General features: G+C 37.8%; 1 protein-coding gene across 1 annotated transcript; it reads right to left on the bottom strand.

Annotated features, from left to right (window-relative positions):
• Nucleotides 1–6,613: 6,613 nt before the first annotated feature.
• Nucleotides 6,614–13,386, bottom strand: LOC114265279 (uncharacterized). The gene is made up of 3 exons (XM_028206042.2): nucleotides 13,287–13,386; nucleotides 7,427–7,512; nucleotides 6,614–7,360 (listed from the first exon to the last, which is right to left on the bottom strand). The coding sequence occupies exons 1-3, from the start codon at nucleotides 13,384–13,386 to the stop codon at nucleotides 6,614–6,616; spliced, it is 933 nt and encodes a 310-aa protein (XP_028061843.2).
• Between the last annotated feature and the right edge of the window lie 5,253 nt (nucleotides 13,387–18,639).

The raw sequence follows: 18,639 nt of genomic DNA, 5'->3' as shown, positions 1-18,639 counted from the left end.
AAAATATACTTAAATTCAAATGCCATCATAAAAAAATATGAATCATTATCTTCATTGCCACCAATCATTGTCAATTCCTTCTTTCCTATCCACAATGCAAATCTTCATTAGCCTTCCTAGTCCACTGTTTACAACAAATTAAGAATACTAGCAGCTTTAGCTCAGCTAACTATAAAAGCTGAAAGTGGAGTATAACACTATGGCATCAACATAAGACTCCATATAACTTGCTTTAGTCCGTTAAATTGATAAATGGGACCACAAAAGTCAAACCAAAGAAATCCTTTTTGCATGAAGTAGATGCTTCCAATCCTCTATTAACCAAAATATCGATGTCATGACCTTGTGATCTCCAAAACGACAAAACGATGTTATAATATTCTAATTTCATTTCAAGCTATTTCTTGTTAACCATGGCTTTATTACCCCTCAAAGACTGGCATGGCAAAAAACAAAAAACCGAATATGTAATTTGTCCTTATTTTTCAATTGGTTCACTTTCCTATGATAGTGAAAACTCGTACATTTCTACGTAAAATTATAATCAGCAAGTAGCTTTGGTAAGTATCCATGTTAAGCTAGATTGCCTCTCCTGCAGCATAGTAAATGAGAAAAACCTTGGTCAGCATCTTCAGTGGATTTTAGCATAGTTGGCTCTCCAGTCAAGTCCCTTTGTTCAATCGCTTTTATGGTTGCCAGCTATTGTTTGCAGAAAGACGTGCATACTGTTACACAATCTTCGCCTTCTCCTACAATTTCTTGTATACACATCACACCAAAAACACACTAACCTGTTCAAGAACCACAAACGATAGTATGGATGTCTAGAACAGGCCCAAACAGGCCCAATTTAGTAACCTATATTTCTCTGTAAAAAGTACAAAAAAAATTCTAAATATAACAAATAACATAAACTAAACTTAACACATCATAACAATTAGTAATGTAACCAAATTAATATCAAATGCATTTCAATATTCCAAATTTTATTCAAATATCCAACAATATTAAACATAAGAATCCTAAAATGTGTCTAACTATATCCAACAATCTCAAACATAATTATTCCAAAAAATATCTAAACATTCAACAAAATAACCTATAAAACGAAAGAAAGAAAAATAAAATGAATGCCTACGTGCAAAACGGCAAATTATCATATATTTCCTCTCCATATATATCACTACCGAACCATGAACATCCATCACCAACCTGTGAACAAAAGGATAAAAACTTGAGTATTTTATCAATGCATTAACTTTAACAATAATATACAAATATAGTTAAAATTAATTGAATTAATTAAACTTATTTCATTTTTAAGTGTAAACACATGAGTATTTCATATTTTTTTGAATTAGTAAAAAATTAAGCCTAATTTCAAAATAATCTCACAGCTTAAAGTAAATTAGTTTAATGAGGTGTCAAATTTACCTTTATTTCAACCGAGAGAAGTTTCATCCTCCCTTACACCAGATGCATCCTCCCCGACACTGTTGCTTGGAACTAACCCTTGAATATTTGCTAGATCTATCCCATTTTTTACAGCCAACATTTGAATAACTGCATGCATTGTACTCATGTTTTGGGCCTGGTTAAGTAACTGCTTTCCCTGGTCAGCTAATTGTTACTGCTGGTTAACTAACTACTGTTGAAGAACAATTACCTCGGAGTTAGGAGCCTCAAAATGTGTGGAAGATGAAGTAGTGTCCTTGCGGATCCCATATCCCTTCAAGTAGACCGACCTCTTCGCAAGTACTTCCCTGGAAATCTGCTCCTCAGATAGTGGATGTTTGACACTAGGTTGAGATTGCTCAGTGATCTTTGAAACCATAGTGGCCTATGAATGAAATATAAGTAAACTTAAAATATAACATCAAAATGCAAACATATATTATTGAAATTGAAATAGTTATGGTTACATGATGTTCCTCAACCATGTTATTTATCCACACTCCTCTATGTCGGTGACGTTTGTGGGTGTCCTTGAATAGTTTTGTAATAGTCGGTTTGCTTCGTTGTACCTTTCATTTCATTAGATTTTCTAGTCAAACAATAATTCTGTATTTATAATTTAGTATGTCCAAATTTGTAAATCTACACTTACAATGATAGATGCTCGCGATGCAAACAATCCCGAGCCACTCGTATGATTATACTTCACACAACCTCTTTCTTTCATGGCATTCTATGCCTTTGCCTACAAATAAAAACAAAAATAGGTAACATTAATTAATATACAAGGATGATATTACTTTAGTAAATATTTTTATAAATACCTTCCAATCATCAGTTTCCCATAGATTATCAATCATCCATTCCCAATCATCCTGTGTACAACGATATAATGTCTGACTTTTGAGGTCAGATACTTTGTCTTCTTTAAGGGATTTGTAGTGCGTGTGTAATCTACTTTTCCATTCATTGTATAAAATTTGGCACTTCTGATCAATAATACCTCTCATATCCACGTCGTTATTGTGGTCTCCAAAGTCAAAAGTTTGCTGCAGTTGGAAATAATAAAATTCAATATATTTTATATATCATTGCGATCAAAATAAATAACATGTTAAATATATAATACATATATTTCAAATTACCTCAACTCTTGTAACAATGGACTCTCTTAACCTAAAGTCAATGGCTAACCATCCATCATTTCGGACTGGGGCATGAACTCGAATTTGTTGACCAAGAGTAGCTGCTAGTGGTGTGGCGTAATCCTCTTCTATTGCTTTGGTCGAACGATTAAGTGTAACGGGTATTCGATTACCACATTCCTTTCTAATCTTCTCCATATTCTTTCCTCAGGTCAGTCCTCGTACACGTTTCTTGCCCAAACTAGAATTGATGCTATAATGACTAAATTTTATTCAAGTTAGTTGACATAAAACATGAATGCACTAAATAAGTATTGAGATAAGAAATTACCATTTCATTTAAGTAGTCCTTTATTTCTCACCTCCATTGTTAGTGACAGTACATGGCCTCGAAAGGTGGTCAGGCTGAGTGGTTAAGGTAGGGAGCTGATCAAGCCTAGTATATAAGGCAGAAAAATGGATAGGTTGGGTCGACACCTCATGTGTATTCTCTGAATGATTAACTTATGTTGCTAACGGTCATCTCGGAAGAGTAATTGTATCTTCATCAGGAGTACTTTTCTCTTGCTTATGTGTTTGTGAAGCTATTAGGCGAGCTGTAGACCTATTTGTTTTCTTACCGCGACCCATCTGAATATCTTGACATAATATACATATGAATTATTAGTACATTTTGAATAAATTAAGGTTGCTTATTAAAAACAACAAATTGAAATAACTAGACATAACACAAATAATATAACAAGTGAAAAAATAGAGAAATTACTTTTTATACACACATCTATTACCTCAATCACTTGAGAATCAAAAGGCTCGCCATCATCACTTGAAGAACTCTGTCCTTCATCAGCATCAATTGGTTAATAGTCCTCGTCATTATCACTTTCACCCACCTTTCTCTTTCTCACCCTAGAACTTTTACTATTGTCCTTTTGAATAGAACCAGACAATGAATTCTTGACGGACTTTATCCCTAGAGCATCAAATCTGATTTTATTTTTTTGGATTGCTTTTTTCCTATCCTTCTCATATTTCGTCATCTTTTGGACCAAGCTGCCGGGCTTCATAAATAATTTACCCTTTTTGGACATCTTTGCAACTATAGATATGGCATATAATTAAATGCAATGAAATGTGAAACAATGCTATGAAATTTGAAAAACAGTGCCATGAAATGTAAACCAAGAAATTTATTATTAAATTATAATACTTGTCCATATAATAAAAAAGCAAACACTACATATCATAATCTATATCAAGATCTATATCAGGATCTGCATCAACATCAGGTTGTCTATGCAGTCCATCATCTTCACCATCATTATACTCTATCATTGTGTCATCCTCATCATCATTGTGAACTAAATTCTCTCCCATTAGTTGATCATTGAAAATGATCTCAAGATCCATATCATCCCTGATGTATTGAACATCATTATCTTGGATCACTACCCCAACACCATCAGTGGTTTCATCTTGTTGAAAAGCATCATTAGAGACATCATCCTGCTCTGGTATATCCCATACTCCTCGATGCTTGACCCGCCCAACGACTCTCCAATTTTTGTCTTTGTTGGTATCGTTGACATAGAATACTTGTCTCACTTGACTAGGTAGAACAAATTGGTCATCTTTATACCAAAGTCTTGTAACATCAATACTTGTGACATGTTCATTGGAGTATATTCTATTCTTGTGACTGGTGTCATACCATTCACATCGGAACAAAACCACTGTACCCCATGCAAGTATTTCAATTCCCATATTTTGCACAAGTAGCTGTAAAAATTAATTTGGTTCCCATTATGGTCCCTTTCTGCGACCAACCCACTATTTTGGCACGGACAAAAATTTTCATGATTTCTAGTATGGAATCGAATTCCATTGTAGATGCACCCAGAATAAAAGTCAATTACCGATCTAGGACCATTTGCTAATGACCACAATTCGTTAGTTGCTTCAGGTGACCCTTTCGTTCGCAAATCATTCATCTACATAAAACAGCATATAACAAGTGTACTAAGTTAATGTGAATTGACAATTATTACATGAGTATTCAGTTAAGTTCTTTAGTATGCCATATAAGATTTTTGAACCATTTTGGAAATTCTTCTCGTTGTACCCGAGTTATGTCACAACCTTGTGGATTACGCACAACATTCTTGTGCTCCCTACCCAAGGAAATGTGATACACGTGATTAACTTAGAGAGTTCAAAAAAAAAAAAAAAATGGAACAATTATGCATACACATAATTAAATTGAAATACATACTCAATATATGGCTCCACCTCAGAGCTATTCTACAATGCAAACCAGTGAGCCATTTCTCATTCATTCTGCGAAGGGTCAAGAGCCCTTGTGATAGGTGAGAATAGACGAGCATTTTAGGTGAAGACCTCCATCCGAGGACCACGTTCACCACCATCATCATTTCATTCGGGCTTATCAATCCTTCTTAAGTACATTGAACAAAAAGTAAGACACTCTTCGACAATGTAAGCCTCAGCGATAGAACCTTTTGGACGTGCTCTATTACGGACATATCCTTTCAAAGTCCCAAGAAACCTTCAACAAAAATTGACAATGAAGATTATGCTTGTTGATGCAAGAAAATTACTCCTTAAACAATAGTCTTTTATGGGTGGATTTTTGTACAATAATTTATTTACAAAAAAATTAATAAATAACCATATGTTCATAATGATTACCTTTCGATCGGGTACATCCATCGATATTGCACCAGTCCAGCAAACATGGCCTCAAGCGGCAAGTGAACAGCTAAATGGACCTTCACATCAAAGAAAGCGGGACGGAAAATTTTCTTCAACTTGCAAAGTATGAGCACAATTCGTTTCTCTATTTTTTCCAAATCAGTCTGCCTTAATGTTTTTGAGCACAGTTCTTGAAAGAAGTTGCCCAACTCAAATAGTGTTATAGAGATCTCCTTGTTCACAAAACCACGCATGCCAATTGGAAGAAGTCACTGAAACAGGACATGACAATCATGGCTTTTCATGCACGATAATCTTCCATTTTTAGAAGTCACACATATTGAGATGTTTGCTGCATAGCCATCTGGATAACTCATAGACTTCAAGAATTCACAAAAACCATCTATTTGTTGAGAATCCAATGTGTAGGATGCCCGAGTCTTGACAATGGATCTGTTATCTTTCCTCTGTAGATGCAATTCTTTCCTTATGCCCATTTCTTGCAAATCATCACCTGCTTTGTACGTGTCCTTGTTTTTCTGATCTATGGCCAGTATCGTCCCATAAAAGTTTTCACAAATGTTCTTCTCAATGTGCATGACATCAAGATTGTGTTGGAGCTTTAGTTTATTCCAATATGTTAGCTCCCACATTATGCTTTTCTTTGTCCAATTCAATTCTTCAGACTCTCGTGGCCTTTTCTTGTTGGTAGGATCCTTTCCAAACTTGACTTCTCGCAATTGATCCAATTGAGCCATTACTTTTTCCACCGGTAAATCTAAGGATTTCTTCCTAAGCTTAGTTAAACCATCAAACTTCTTATCCTTCCTCCAACGATGGTTATCAGGCAAGTAAGCTCGATGACCCACCCATCTGATCTTACTGATCAACCCACGTGATAACGGATTATCATTACAAGGAGGGCAAGCCAAATAACCTTTAGTTCTCTATCCAGACAAGTCACCATATCTAGGCAAGTCATTTATGGTCCACATTACAGCTACATACATACGGAAGGCCTGTTCAGTGGAGGCATCGTAAGTCATCACGCCATTCCCCCACAACTCCTTCAAGTCATCAATCGATGGCCTTAGGTAGACATCAATATCAGTCCCTAGTTGATTACGTCCAGGAATAAGTAAGGACATCATGAAAAATGGGGCCCTCGTACATCTCCAAGGTGGGAGGTTATAAGGCATGTGTATGACAGGCCACATGCTATAAGAAGTGCTCATGTTCCCAAAAGGGTTGAACTCATCAGTGGCTAGGTCCAATCTAACATTGCGAGTCTCTTGGGCAAACTATGGATAATGCAAATCAAATTCCTTCCACTCTTTACAATCAGCCGGATGCCTCCCTACACCATCGTCAACACGCTTATCATTATGCCATCTCATGTCTTTAGCCGTCTTCCTAGACATGTGCAATCTTCTCAACCTAGGTGTCAATGAGAAGTAACGCAATATCTCGTGAGGGATCTTCTTACCCTTGCTATCATTTACTCTATACCTAGATGCTTGACATGTGGGACATTTTTCCAATGTAGCATTCTCCTTCCAGAATAGTACACAATCATGTTTACATGCATAGATGAGCTCGTATCCTAAGCCCAAGTCATGTAGTAACTTCTTGCACTCATAAATTGACCTTGGCACCACATGGCCCTCTGGTAGGAATAGCCTTTGTATCTCCATAACCTTGCCAAAAGACTTATTAATCCACCTATTTTCAACCATCACATGTAGCATCTGAATAACGAATACTAACAGAGTATTTGAGTTTTTGTAACTTGGGTACAAGCGGCATTGGGAAGCAGGTAACAATTTATCAAAATTTCGTACATCCTTTTTTTCTAGAGTATCACCCTCCACAAAATTGCCCCTCTGATAGTCCTCTATCAGGTTATCATATTCATCTTGATCCTCGTCATTTTCACCATTGCTTTCATCAAGGTTATTGTGTTCTAGAAGTTCACCATGTTCTAACCAAGTGGTGTATGATACTATCATCCCACTTATGAGCAAATGAGCCTTCACAATATCATACTCCTACATATAAAAGATACAATAGTTGATGCATGGGCACTTAATCTCCCTAGCCTCACCCAAATGAACCTTTGCAAATTCAATAAATGAGTTCACCCCATCTACATATGGCTGACTGAATTTGTTAGAAATTAACATCCAACTCCTGTCCATATCTGATCATAAGATAGTAGTTAATACCAATACGACACAACGTTTATTTATTATTATTTTTATTTTTATTATTATTATTTATTTATTTATTTTTAGACATAAAGACAAAGTAGTTAATATAATTGTAGAGTGACACATCATCGTCAATGAAGGTGCATCTAGCTATGGGCTTTTTTTAATTTTGTATCAAGGTTTTGACCAACAAATCCTTTAAAATTCTATTCTATCTGCATCTATTATGTAAGTTAAGTGTTTTTTACATTTATCAACAACAACAACAACAAATATATATATATATATATATATATATATATATATTTCATGTTACATTCCTAAACTTAGTCATGAATTGGAAAAGTGTCAGAAGGAAGTGAAATAGCAATAGCAAGCCTAAGCCTATGTTGTGGACAAAAAAATGAAACCTTAACAAAAAAACTTCAAGAAGGATAGAAAAAGAAAGGTATATAGTAGGCATATGTGTTGTTTCTCTATTGATTTATGAAACTCCACAATTCCAATAATATCTTCATAAAACTGTACTACAAATAGCTTATGCATTTTTCCTACAATAACATAAATAGCTTGATAAAATTGTACTACAAATACCTCAAGGAAAAATGTGCAAGCTCCTACACTTTCATATATTTCCTGGGCAACTAACATAAAACATTTTAGCAAGTCACCAATCAAGAGAAGCGGGTGACTAGTCAACAGGTGTCCAACACCCAAACTACCAATCAAGAGAGGCATCTAACATTTAACAAAATATCAAGCCCACAGTACCTGTCTCCTAACCACGGTACTGACATGACTTTTTCCTATATATCAGTTGGTAGAGCTAGCCTTTTAAACTTTTACCCTTTTCAATCAGCACCCGCATCACAAACACAAAATCTTAGGCTTCACAATCTCACAAGATGCCATGCTAAACAAGATGTGGTCAAACTCTTTTGGAACTTGACCTCACAAGCATCCAAAAGAAATTTTAGACTTCTTAAAATCTAACACAAATACTAGTATCTCACAGTTGCCAAATCCTTATGACCTAGCAAATATTAGGTTCTTAGCTAAAGTAAGGTGTGGAGAGAGCAAGATATACATAGCCTTATCCTAATTTCTGGATAGCTGTCAATCAACCTACTAGTTAAAAAAGAGCAGACTAATTGTTCAAGTATAACCAAAACTTTAATGAGATATCTACAGCTCCAAATGTATGAAATTTACCTCAAAATGTAGGGTTAACTGCATACTAAAAGTAAAATGTATAAAAACAATTAATCATCAATGTTAAAATCTCAAACAAGTGTACTAATTAGTTACTTTAAAAATAAATAAATAAAGGTTAACAAGATACTCCTGCCAGTGTACAAACTTTTCATGAAATAGATAACATGCAAAACCACAGCATAAGCTAAGCAAAAAATCCAATATGCAACTACGGGTAACATGAGATTGAATTATTAATAATGCCATACCTAAATCTTTTCTTGCATGTTCTGTTTTTCCTTGTTCTTACAGCCTCATGTATCTTTCATGAGCTTTTTGTTTCTCTCTCTCTTCTCTATGAACAAACAAATAAAAAAAAAAGACACAAATCCAAAAAGTCAAAAGGTCATATACATGGCAGCCATGCAATCCAAAATTATTGTGTTATTTTGATGGGATATGTGCAGTTTACTTTCATACTTTTGAGAATGAGTATAAAATAAAAAGTTCAAAGGTCTAATAATTTAGGGTAAATTACAGTCACCTCCCGTGAGATTTGAGAAAAATACAGTTAGCCCCAAAAATTTGGCATAATTATATTGACCTCCCTTTTAGTAAACTTTCTACAGTCTCTTGCAGGTGGATTTCGCCCATTGGGCTCACAACCATAACAATGGGATATAACATGAGCATCTTCTATAACTAGTTCTGTTCAAGTTCATTGTGCGTTGGGATTGTGTAGTTGATGGGTGTGATGAGCTCAAACTAGTAACAAATCAGTGGCTATGGCTATAGTTGGCTGGTGTTAGGTTATCCTATTTCTCTACAATTTTTGTATGAATCTACGTATTTGTATTTGTTGTTCTTAGACCAACCGACTCAACTGCCTCAATCAAACCATCTCAAAACACAATGGTTTGGTAGGGTTATATGCTTTGAATGGTTTGTTTCGGTGCCCTACTATATACAAAATAAAAAAGATTCAGTAGAACCCAAATTTTGATATGAACCCCAACCAAACCAAACCCTGTTTAGCCCCCACTCCCTAAGTCAATATAACAAAGTAAAAACCTTACTTTTCTATTCTAGCCTCTACCCTCAACTACTGAAGGAACAGTTTGGTTTTGTAAGCCACTCAAATTGACCTCTTTCAATTTGAAAACTATTATACAACTCCCCCAGCAATTGAATAAAACAAGCAGAAAGGACAATCCTCTCTCACTAAAAGAGAGACCAAGGCACAGTTGGCCATGGCAATGAAACTCTAAACAAAACCAACAATTGAGAATCTTTTTAATGTTTGTTAAATGGTAAAAGGCAGTTGGAATGACAATTTACTATTCCAATATCATCCTTAAAGGACATTACCTAATGGGCTCCTACAAATTAAGGGCATAGGGAAGGACTAAGAGTGGCTACAGGCCTAACCCATGTACTATTTGTGCGAAGGGACTACATTTTTCAATTCAAACCCATATTTTCATACACAGGAACTCAAGCATTTACCACTACACCAATCAATACCCCCTCTTTGATGAAACTTCTAGTTTAGCTAAAAGGGGTTTCCAGCTCTCTTAAAAAGCCCTAGCACAAATTACATCCAGCCACTACATCTAAGTTTTCTACTAATGAACCTATGCATTTACTTCCTATCATGCAACTTGATCATAAGATTTACACTCTTAGTCATAGACTCATAGGCCTCCTAACAATAGATGCAAAGATTTGTCATTTATGTACTTACCAAAATGAGTTACTCAAGAAGATGCTCAAGTTGGGAATAGATTTGATTTGACACCAGTTGAAATAGAACAATTTTAAGGTATATAAGTAGTTAGAAAATAAAAGGCAATGTTGATAATTTGCCAGGATGGGATATATTGCAACCAAACAGCAGAAAAAAAATGAGGAATACTTTCTTTTTTTTTTCCTCTAATAAATGCAAAAGTAGGAGACTACAGTTAACAAAGGAAAAAATAATAATAACCAGTAGATATAAGTGAAAAGAAAAGGTTGAGAACTAGATACATTAACAACCCTTAACCTAAAAAGTGATGATGTGAGGCAAAATGAAATCATATGCAAACAAAACAGAAATAATATTTTTGCTATTTAGATGCCCTGGCAGTTACAATCTTTTTATACCTTTGTTTCAATTTTACTATTCTATATGTTTTGCCTACTTAAACATGGGAAGATAGAGAAAGAGAAAGGGGGAAAGTTTTCTGGATGATTTATTTAATTAAAAACCTTGTTTAACTAAGTAGACAAGGATTAAACAAACCTCTCGCGTTTCCAAATCTGATTCCCAATTCGTAACACCCTACACCATTCCTTGAAATTTATATCCCAAATCGAGTTTCATCGTCAAAACCACCCAACACAATAACATTCACACAACCATGATTTGTGTCTTCATTCGACCTTACTTCAGCACAATTTGAGTAAAATTCTGGCTTTATAGGTTACTAACTAGAGGGACTTGTAATCTCACTTGGCCAAGTTTTTGGATTTTCACCTTGAAACTTAAAATTCATAAGCACTTCATGACTATTTACATTATTTATATAGTTCAAAACCAAGATTGGATATAACAATGAATAAAACTATTAGACTCAAGGAATAGTGAAAAATCCTAAAAATAAAAATAAAAAGCAAAGTCTAGGTTTATGAATTTAGAAGGACCAAAGAATGACAGACCATATTGGAAATTGTGGATTCCATTTTATGTCTTTATAGGTAAAATGTAAGAAAACATCCTATCACGGCCCCATTCCGCGCCTAGTAGAATGGTGCCGTGATGGCCACTAATTCGAGATTATCAAAGTCTTTTAAGGCTTTCAAGTTTCAAGGGCTGACATTAACAAAGGTGCTACAAAAGCTTAGAGTCCTCTAGCACGTAAGGACTTTCAAAGGTTGTGCTACAAATGCTTATAGTCCCCTAGCACGTACGGACTTTCAAAGGTTGTGCTACAAATGCTTATAGTCCCATAGCACGTACGAACTTTCAAAGGTTGTGCTACAAATGCTTATAGTCCCCTAGCACGTACGGACTTTCAAGGGTCACCCAAAACAAAACTTATACTTGATACACAAAATAGGGGTAATCATTCATGCTTAACAAATACTTTTCAAAACAAAGCAAAGCAAACTTATCAAAACATTGAAACATAGATTCATTAAAAATACTACTCACATAGTTCTTCAAACGTCGGGACTACAGGCAAGGATCCAAGGCCTACAAGCACATAACAAATCCCATTGAATGCACTATCAACAAGCCTTACATGAATGCAAATGATCTCGGCATTCTTTCAAAACTAAGTCGATCCAAAACAAAACATTGTTCCTCATCTCGGGAAAACATAATGGGCACCATCCAAGTCTTGGCCGAGGTCCCACACCTCCCTTGCTGAGGTGTGGTCCCGATGGCCACATTCAAGGAAACGAAGTCGGGAAAATCTGGGTTTCCCCTTCTTTGAAGAACATGAAGAACATGAATTCAAAGAGCTTAACTCGATATTGAAAAATCTGAGATTTCATGCTATGAATTCAAAAACATGGACCTGGGCACCCGTACTCGAAGATTTTATGAAAACAAACACAAAAACATGAATCTTGATGCAAGCTTTCTGATCAAACAAGGCTTTTATTCAAGAACACATGAATACCACTTTCTTTTTCTAAAACCAAACTTTAAATCAATGCATGGCTTACAAATCGTGCTCGATCATGCAATGCAACTAGATGAACAATAAGAACAACAAGAGTAGATCAAGATTCTAACCTCAAGACAAGAATCTAACGGCTCAAGGTGTGAAGATCAAGCTTGGAAAATCTATTCCCTCTTTAAGAACTCCTCCTTCTTCTTCCTAGAGCCTCTCTCTCTAAAGACAAGGATATGATACAAAATGATGTGTTTCTCAACAGCTTACTCACTTAACCCTCTACTGGGACACGTGGCATCGACTGGTTGGCTCTACTAAAAAAGGTGACTGAGTGAAAAGACAAGGCTACGACAAAGTGTGTTCAACACGCAAGATGGCAAGGGTACTCCGGCAAGTAGCAATCTCGGCTAAGGACAAAACTTCGGCAAGTAAGGGAAGAATGACCTTGGCTAGGAAGGACAACACTTGGCCTAGCTGTGCCACACCTTGGCCTAGATGTGCCACACCTCGGTCTAGGTCGCGCCAATCCAGGAACAAGATCACTTAGGCGCAAAGGTAACATCTCGGCCTAGATGATACACATCTCGGCCTTGGTGATGAACACCTCGGCCTAGATGATGACATCTCGGCCAACATGCCTTGGTGAAGGTGGAGGTCAACCAAAGTGGTTCCAAGATGGTTCTAAGCTTAAGGTGACCTCGGCTTGGATTAACCTAGGCTAAACACACACACCAAACAAGGAACAAAGCATGCAAGTAACATTTATGCAAGACAAATTAAGGTTTTGCAAATGCAACATATCAAGACAAGATCATGTAATATATGCAAGCATGACTAGAGTAAAGTGAGGGTTGTTACATCCTACCCTCCTTAAAGAAGTTTGGTCCCCAAACTTATGTTACCTTGCTCTACAAATAGCTCCGGATGACGGATTTTCACTTCTTCTTCCTTTTCCCATGTAGCCTCCTTGCCATAATGCTCATTCCATTCAACCTTTACCATCGATATTGACTTGTTTCTCAACTGTCTCACTTGTCTGTCAATAATTCTCATCGGCTTCTCCTCATAGCCTAAATCTTCATTAACAGCAATCCCGGAAAAATCAATTACATGCAGTGGATGCCGAATATACTTCCTCAACATTGAAATATGGAACACATTGTGAACTTGACTTAGTTCTGGTGGTAAAGCCAGTCCATAGGCAGCTGGGTTAACTTTCTCAAGTATTTCAAACGGCCCGATGTAACGCGGTGCTAACTTACCTTTCTTCCCAAATCTGAAAATTCCTTTCATTGGTGAAACCTTCAGGAATACATGATCCCCAACTTCAAAATCCAACTCTCTTCTTCTCTGGTCGGCATAACTCTTCTGTCGACTTTGAGCAGTTTTGATCCTTTGTTGAATGAGCTTAATCTTCTCGGTTGTAACTTGAACTAGCTCGGGACCAATCAAAGCTTTATCTCCCACTTCAGTCCAACATATCGGCGATCTGCACTTCCTTCCATACGAAGCTTCGTACAGTGCCATGCCAATGCTGGCTTGATAACTGTTGTTGTAAGCGAATTCTACTAACGGTAGATGGACTTCCCAACTTCCCTTGAAATCTAACAAACATAGTCTGAGCATATCTTCGAGTGTCTGAATCGTTCTTTCTGTTTGTCCATCGGTCTGGGGATGAAAAGCTGTGCTAAACTTCAACTCGGTTCCCAAGGCGCTTTGTAAACTCTGCCAAAATGTAGAAACAAACTTCGGATCTTGGTCTGACACAATGGACATCGGCACTCCATGAAGTCTCACAATCTCATTCATATACAATATAGCAAGTCGGTCAGCATTGAATGTAGTCTGAACAGGCAAGAAGTGTGTTGACTTGGTTAATCTGTTAATGATAACCCAAATTGAATCCATTCCTTTTTGTGTCCTCGGCAAACCAACCATAAAGTCCATGGAGATGCATTCCCATTTCCACTCAGGAATCGGCAAGGGTCGAAGTAGTCCTGCTGGCCTCTGGTGTTCTGCTTTCACTTGTTGACAATGTAAACACTGGGATACGAACTCGGCTATTTCTCTTTTCATATTCGGCCACCAAAAAGTTTGTTTCATATCTTGATACATCTTAGTGTTCCCTGGATGAACAGTAAATTTGGAACCATGACATTCCTGCAGAATCTTCATTTTCAACTCTGGAGTGTCAGCCACGCACAATCTTCCCTCAAAACTTAAGTACCTTTTTTTCAATAGTGTACCCTGACCTCGGCTTAGTGAGAATCTCATCGGCAACTTTCTTGAAGAATCTGTCTTCCATTTGTCTGGCCTTCGCTTCCTCTATAACGGCCGGTTTCCCTGAAATCATGGTTAAGCATGCCAGACTCCCAACTGATTTTCTGCTCAATGCGTTAGCTACTGAGTTTGCTTTACCTGGGTGATACTGAATTTGCATGTCGTAGTCTTTCAATAACTCAAGCCATCTTCTCTGTCTCAAATTTAAGTCCTTCTGACTGAATAAGTACTTTAAACTCTGATGATCTGTGAAAACTTCGCAAGAATCCCCATACAAGTAATGACGCCAAATCATTAAAGCAAACACCACGGCTGCTAGCTCTAAATCATGGGTAGGATAATTCTTTTCATGAGGTTTCAACTGACAGGATGCATACGCTATAACCTTACCTCCTTGCATTAACACGCAACCCAATCCCTTATGTGAAGCATCACTAAAAATCTGAAATTCTTCTTTGTCTGACGGTAGTATAAGTATCGGTGCTGTAACCAACCTCGTCTTTAACTCCCGAAAAGCTGATTCCCTATCCTCGGTCCATTCGTAAGCCACTCCTTTCTGAGTTAGTTGTGTCAGTGGTAATGCAATCCTTAAGAAATCCTTTACAAACTTCCTGTAATAGCCGGCCAAACCCAGAAAGCTACGAACCTCGGACACGTTGGTCAGCGTCGGCCAATTCACGACGGCTTCAATCTTACTTGGATCAACAAAGATTCTTTCTTCATTAATCACATGGCCCAAAAATGAAATGTTGGAAAGCCAAAATTCACACTCGCTAAGCTTGGCATATAATTTCCTGTCTCTTAGGATTTGTAAGGCTAGTCTCAAATGCTGCTCATGCTCACCACCACTCTTGGAATAGATCAGTATGTCATCGATGCAAACAACCACGAACTCGTCTAGGTACGGCTTAAAAACTTTGTTCACCAAATCCATGAATGCTGCAACTCCGAAAGACATTACCAAAAATTCATAGTGGCCATACCTTGTCCGAAAAGCAGTCTTCTTGACATCCTCGGCCTTAACGTTTAGCTGATGGTAGCCCGACCTCAGATCAATCTTCGAAAGACCGGTGCCCCTTATAGTTGATCAAGTAAATCATCAATCCTCGGTAATGGATATTTATTCTTAATGGTCACCTTATTTAGTTCTTGGTAGTCGATACAAAGACGAAGTGTACCATCATTTTTCTTGACAAATAGAACTGGTGCTCCCTAAGGTGAAGTGTTCGGCCTAATAAATCCCTTGTCCAACAATTCTTCACTACAAGAAAAAACACTTTTGGCGACCACCTATTTTTTTTGGTCGCAAATAGTCCACTTTCTGCGACTAAAATTTAACTTTTGGCGACCACAATTTTTTGGTCGCGGAAAATCACCTTTTGGCGACCAAAAAAAAAAAGTTGGTCGTGGAAAGTATACTATTGGCGACCAAAGGCTTTTTTGGTCATGGAAGATCACCTTTTGGTGACCAAAAAAAAAGTTGGTCACGGAAAGTATACCCTTTGGCGACCAAAAAAAAAAGTTGGTCGCGGAAAATATACTATTGGCGACCAAAGGCTTTTTTGGTCGCGGAAGATTACCCTTTGGTGACCAAAAAAAAAAGTTGGTCGCGGAAAGTATGTTATTGGCGACCAAAGGCTTTTTTGGTCGCGGAAGATCACCTTTTGGCGACCAAAAAAAAAGTTGGTCGCGAAAAGTCTACTATTGGTGACCAGAGGCTTTTTTTGTCGCGGAAGATTACCCTTTGGCGACCAAAAAAAAAAGTTGGTCGCAGAAAGTTATGGCGGGATAAATTTAAAAAAAAAATGATACTACAGTAATTACATGCTATTTTTCTATTTAGGCATTAAAAGTTTTATAAAATAATATATAACCCAATTTTTATGGGTTATATATTTTTTTTGTCAAATATGAACAAGAAGTATGTTATTGGCAGAGTGGTAGAGTGGATTGGGTGCATGGTGACTCCTTGGTCAGGAGTTCAAGTCCCAGGGAGCACAAAAGAATTATTTTTTTTGGGTCAAGGCGCTGACTTTTGGCGACCAACTTATCTTTGGTCGCTAAAAGTTTACTTTTGGCTAATATGAATTGGACTTTTCGCGACCAAAAAAGTTGGTCGCGAATGGTCACTTTTAGCGACCAAAGGCTTTTTTGGTCGCAGAAAACTATCTGTGACGAGGCTTTAGCGACCAACTCGCGACCAACATATTTTGGTCGCGAAAAGGTTTTAGCGACCAAATATGGTACTTTTCGCGACCAAACATGTTCGTCACGGAAAGTGTTTTTTCTAGTAGTGCTTGTAATTGTAGTTTTAGTTCCTTGAGTTCGGCTGGGGCCATTCTATAGGGTGTTTTGGAGATAGGTTGGGTTCCCGACATAACATCAACCGTAAATTCTATTTCCCTATCCACTAACTGGCCAGGCAATTCGTTTGGAAAGACATCGGGGAATTCTCTAACCACTGGGATGTCGGCTAACTCAACATTTCCATTCAAATCACTTAGTATACTACACAGATAACCTCGGCATCCCTTTTGGATCAACTTATAGGCTTTTACGAATAAGATTAAGTAAGGTGGGGGTACTACTCCTTTACCCTGGAAAATAACCTCGGCTTGGTTTGGGGGTTTCAGTGTGACATTCTTTGAAACACAATTAATAGACGCATGATTCGTTACTAACCAGTCCATTCCCAATATGACATCAAAGTGAGTCATGCTTAACGGCATTAAATCAACTAATAATTCTACACCCTCAATCACAACGACACACTCCCTATAAATGGATGCAACAATCATAGTTCTCCCAGATGGAGTAGACACATAGCATATAATCAAGGGGTTCTTGTTCTCTATTTAACTTCTCGACAAACTTAACAGATACAAATGAATGTGTAGAACCGAAATCAATCAATATGTATGCATCTTGAGAGCAAATTGGGAATATACCTGACATGACTGTCTCAGCATTCTGAGTGTCTCTTAGTACCAATGCAAAAACTCTGCCCTGTCTCGTCAGGGCCCTCCCAATGTTATTCCTCTGTGTAGAGCCTGAGGTGCTCCCATTCTTCTCACCATCATTAGCCCTTGCCTTCGGACAGTCCTTCACGCGATGACCCATTTCACCACATTCAAAGCAGGCTCCTGATGCCCAACGACAAACTCTAGAATGCAGTTTCCCATAACTTGCACACGTCGGCTTAGCATTACCTTCCTGGTTCGAGTTGCTGAAGCTGCCCACATTCGCTTTCTTCTTGGCGTTAAACGAAACTCGGTGATTATCATAGTTCTGTCTCTTCCTCTGGCTCTCTCCTAAATTCTGATATCAGTTCAAGTTAGCTTCTGCAAGGATGGCCTTGTCCAATACTCCGGCGTAGGTCGGCATGTTGAGCATGTTAACTCGATCTTGTATCGGCCCACGAAGCCCACTTTCAAACTTCCTGGCTTTTCTATATTCATCATCGACCATGTGAGGCGCATATCTCGCCAACTCGGTAAAAGCACAGTTATATTCTGCCACTGTCCTACTGCCTTGTGTTAGGGTCTGGAACTCCGTAGTCTTGCGATCTCGAACGCTAAGGGAAAAGTTTTTGTTGTAAAACAACTCCAAAAATCTGGCCCAAGTCAGACCTGGGTTGCTTTCTCGAGTCATCATCTACCATCTTCGTGCATCGTCGTCTAATGTGAACGCGGCCGATGACACCTTCTGGGCATCGGTGCTGGGAAAGATCTCAAATAGTTTCTCTATTTCCAAGACCCACGCTTCGGCTTTCATCGGCTCTATATCCCCAGAGAATCTCAGCGGTTTCATTTTCTTAAAGTTTCGGATTAGGGCTATGGTGCCGTCCCCATATAAAGCTTGCTGTGGAGGCACTTGCGGTGCTGGAGGAGGTGGAGGCGGAACTACATGTCAGCCGTTTGTCTGCTCGGCTTGAGTAGAAGTAGTACTAGCGTCTTGGGGCCTAGGTTGTCTCAA

This window comes from Camellia sinensis, unplaced genomic scaffold (assembly GCF_055761805.1).
Source record: "Camellia sinensis isolate YWXY unplaced genomic scaffold, ASM5576180v1 Unanchor3, whole genome shotgun sequence".
Lineage (NCBI taxonomy): Eukaryota > Viridiplantae > Streptophyta > Magnoliopsida > Ericales > Theaceae > Camellia > Camellia sinensis.
Note: the sequence above shows the minus strand (reverse complement) of the source record. Positions and strands in the feature narration are given on the sequence as shown.

Coding starts and splice junctions, on each gene's coding strand:
- LOC114265279 (XM_028206042.2), bottom strand. CDS start 13,386: ATGGTAAAGGTTGAATGGAATGAGCATTATGGCAAGGAGGCTACATGG. Junction 7,513..13,286: donor GGAGCTATTTGTAGAGCAAG/GTAACATAAGTT, acceptor TCTTATGATCAG/ATATGGACAGGAGTTGGATG. Junction 7,361..7,426: donor CATTTATTGAATTTGCAAAG/GTTCATTTGGGT, acceptor TTTTATATGTAG/GAGTATGATATTGTGAAGGC.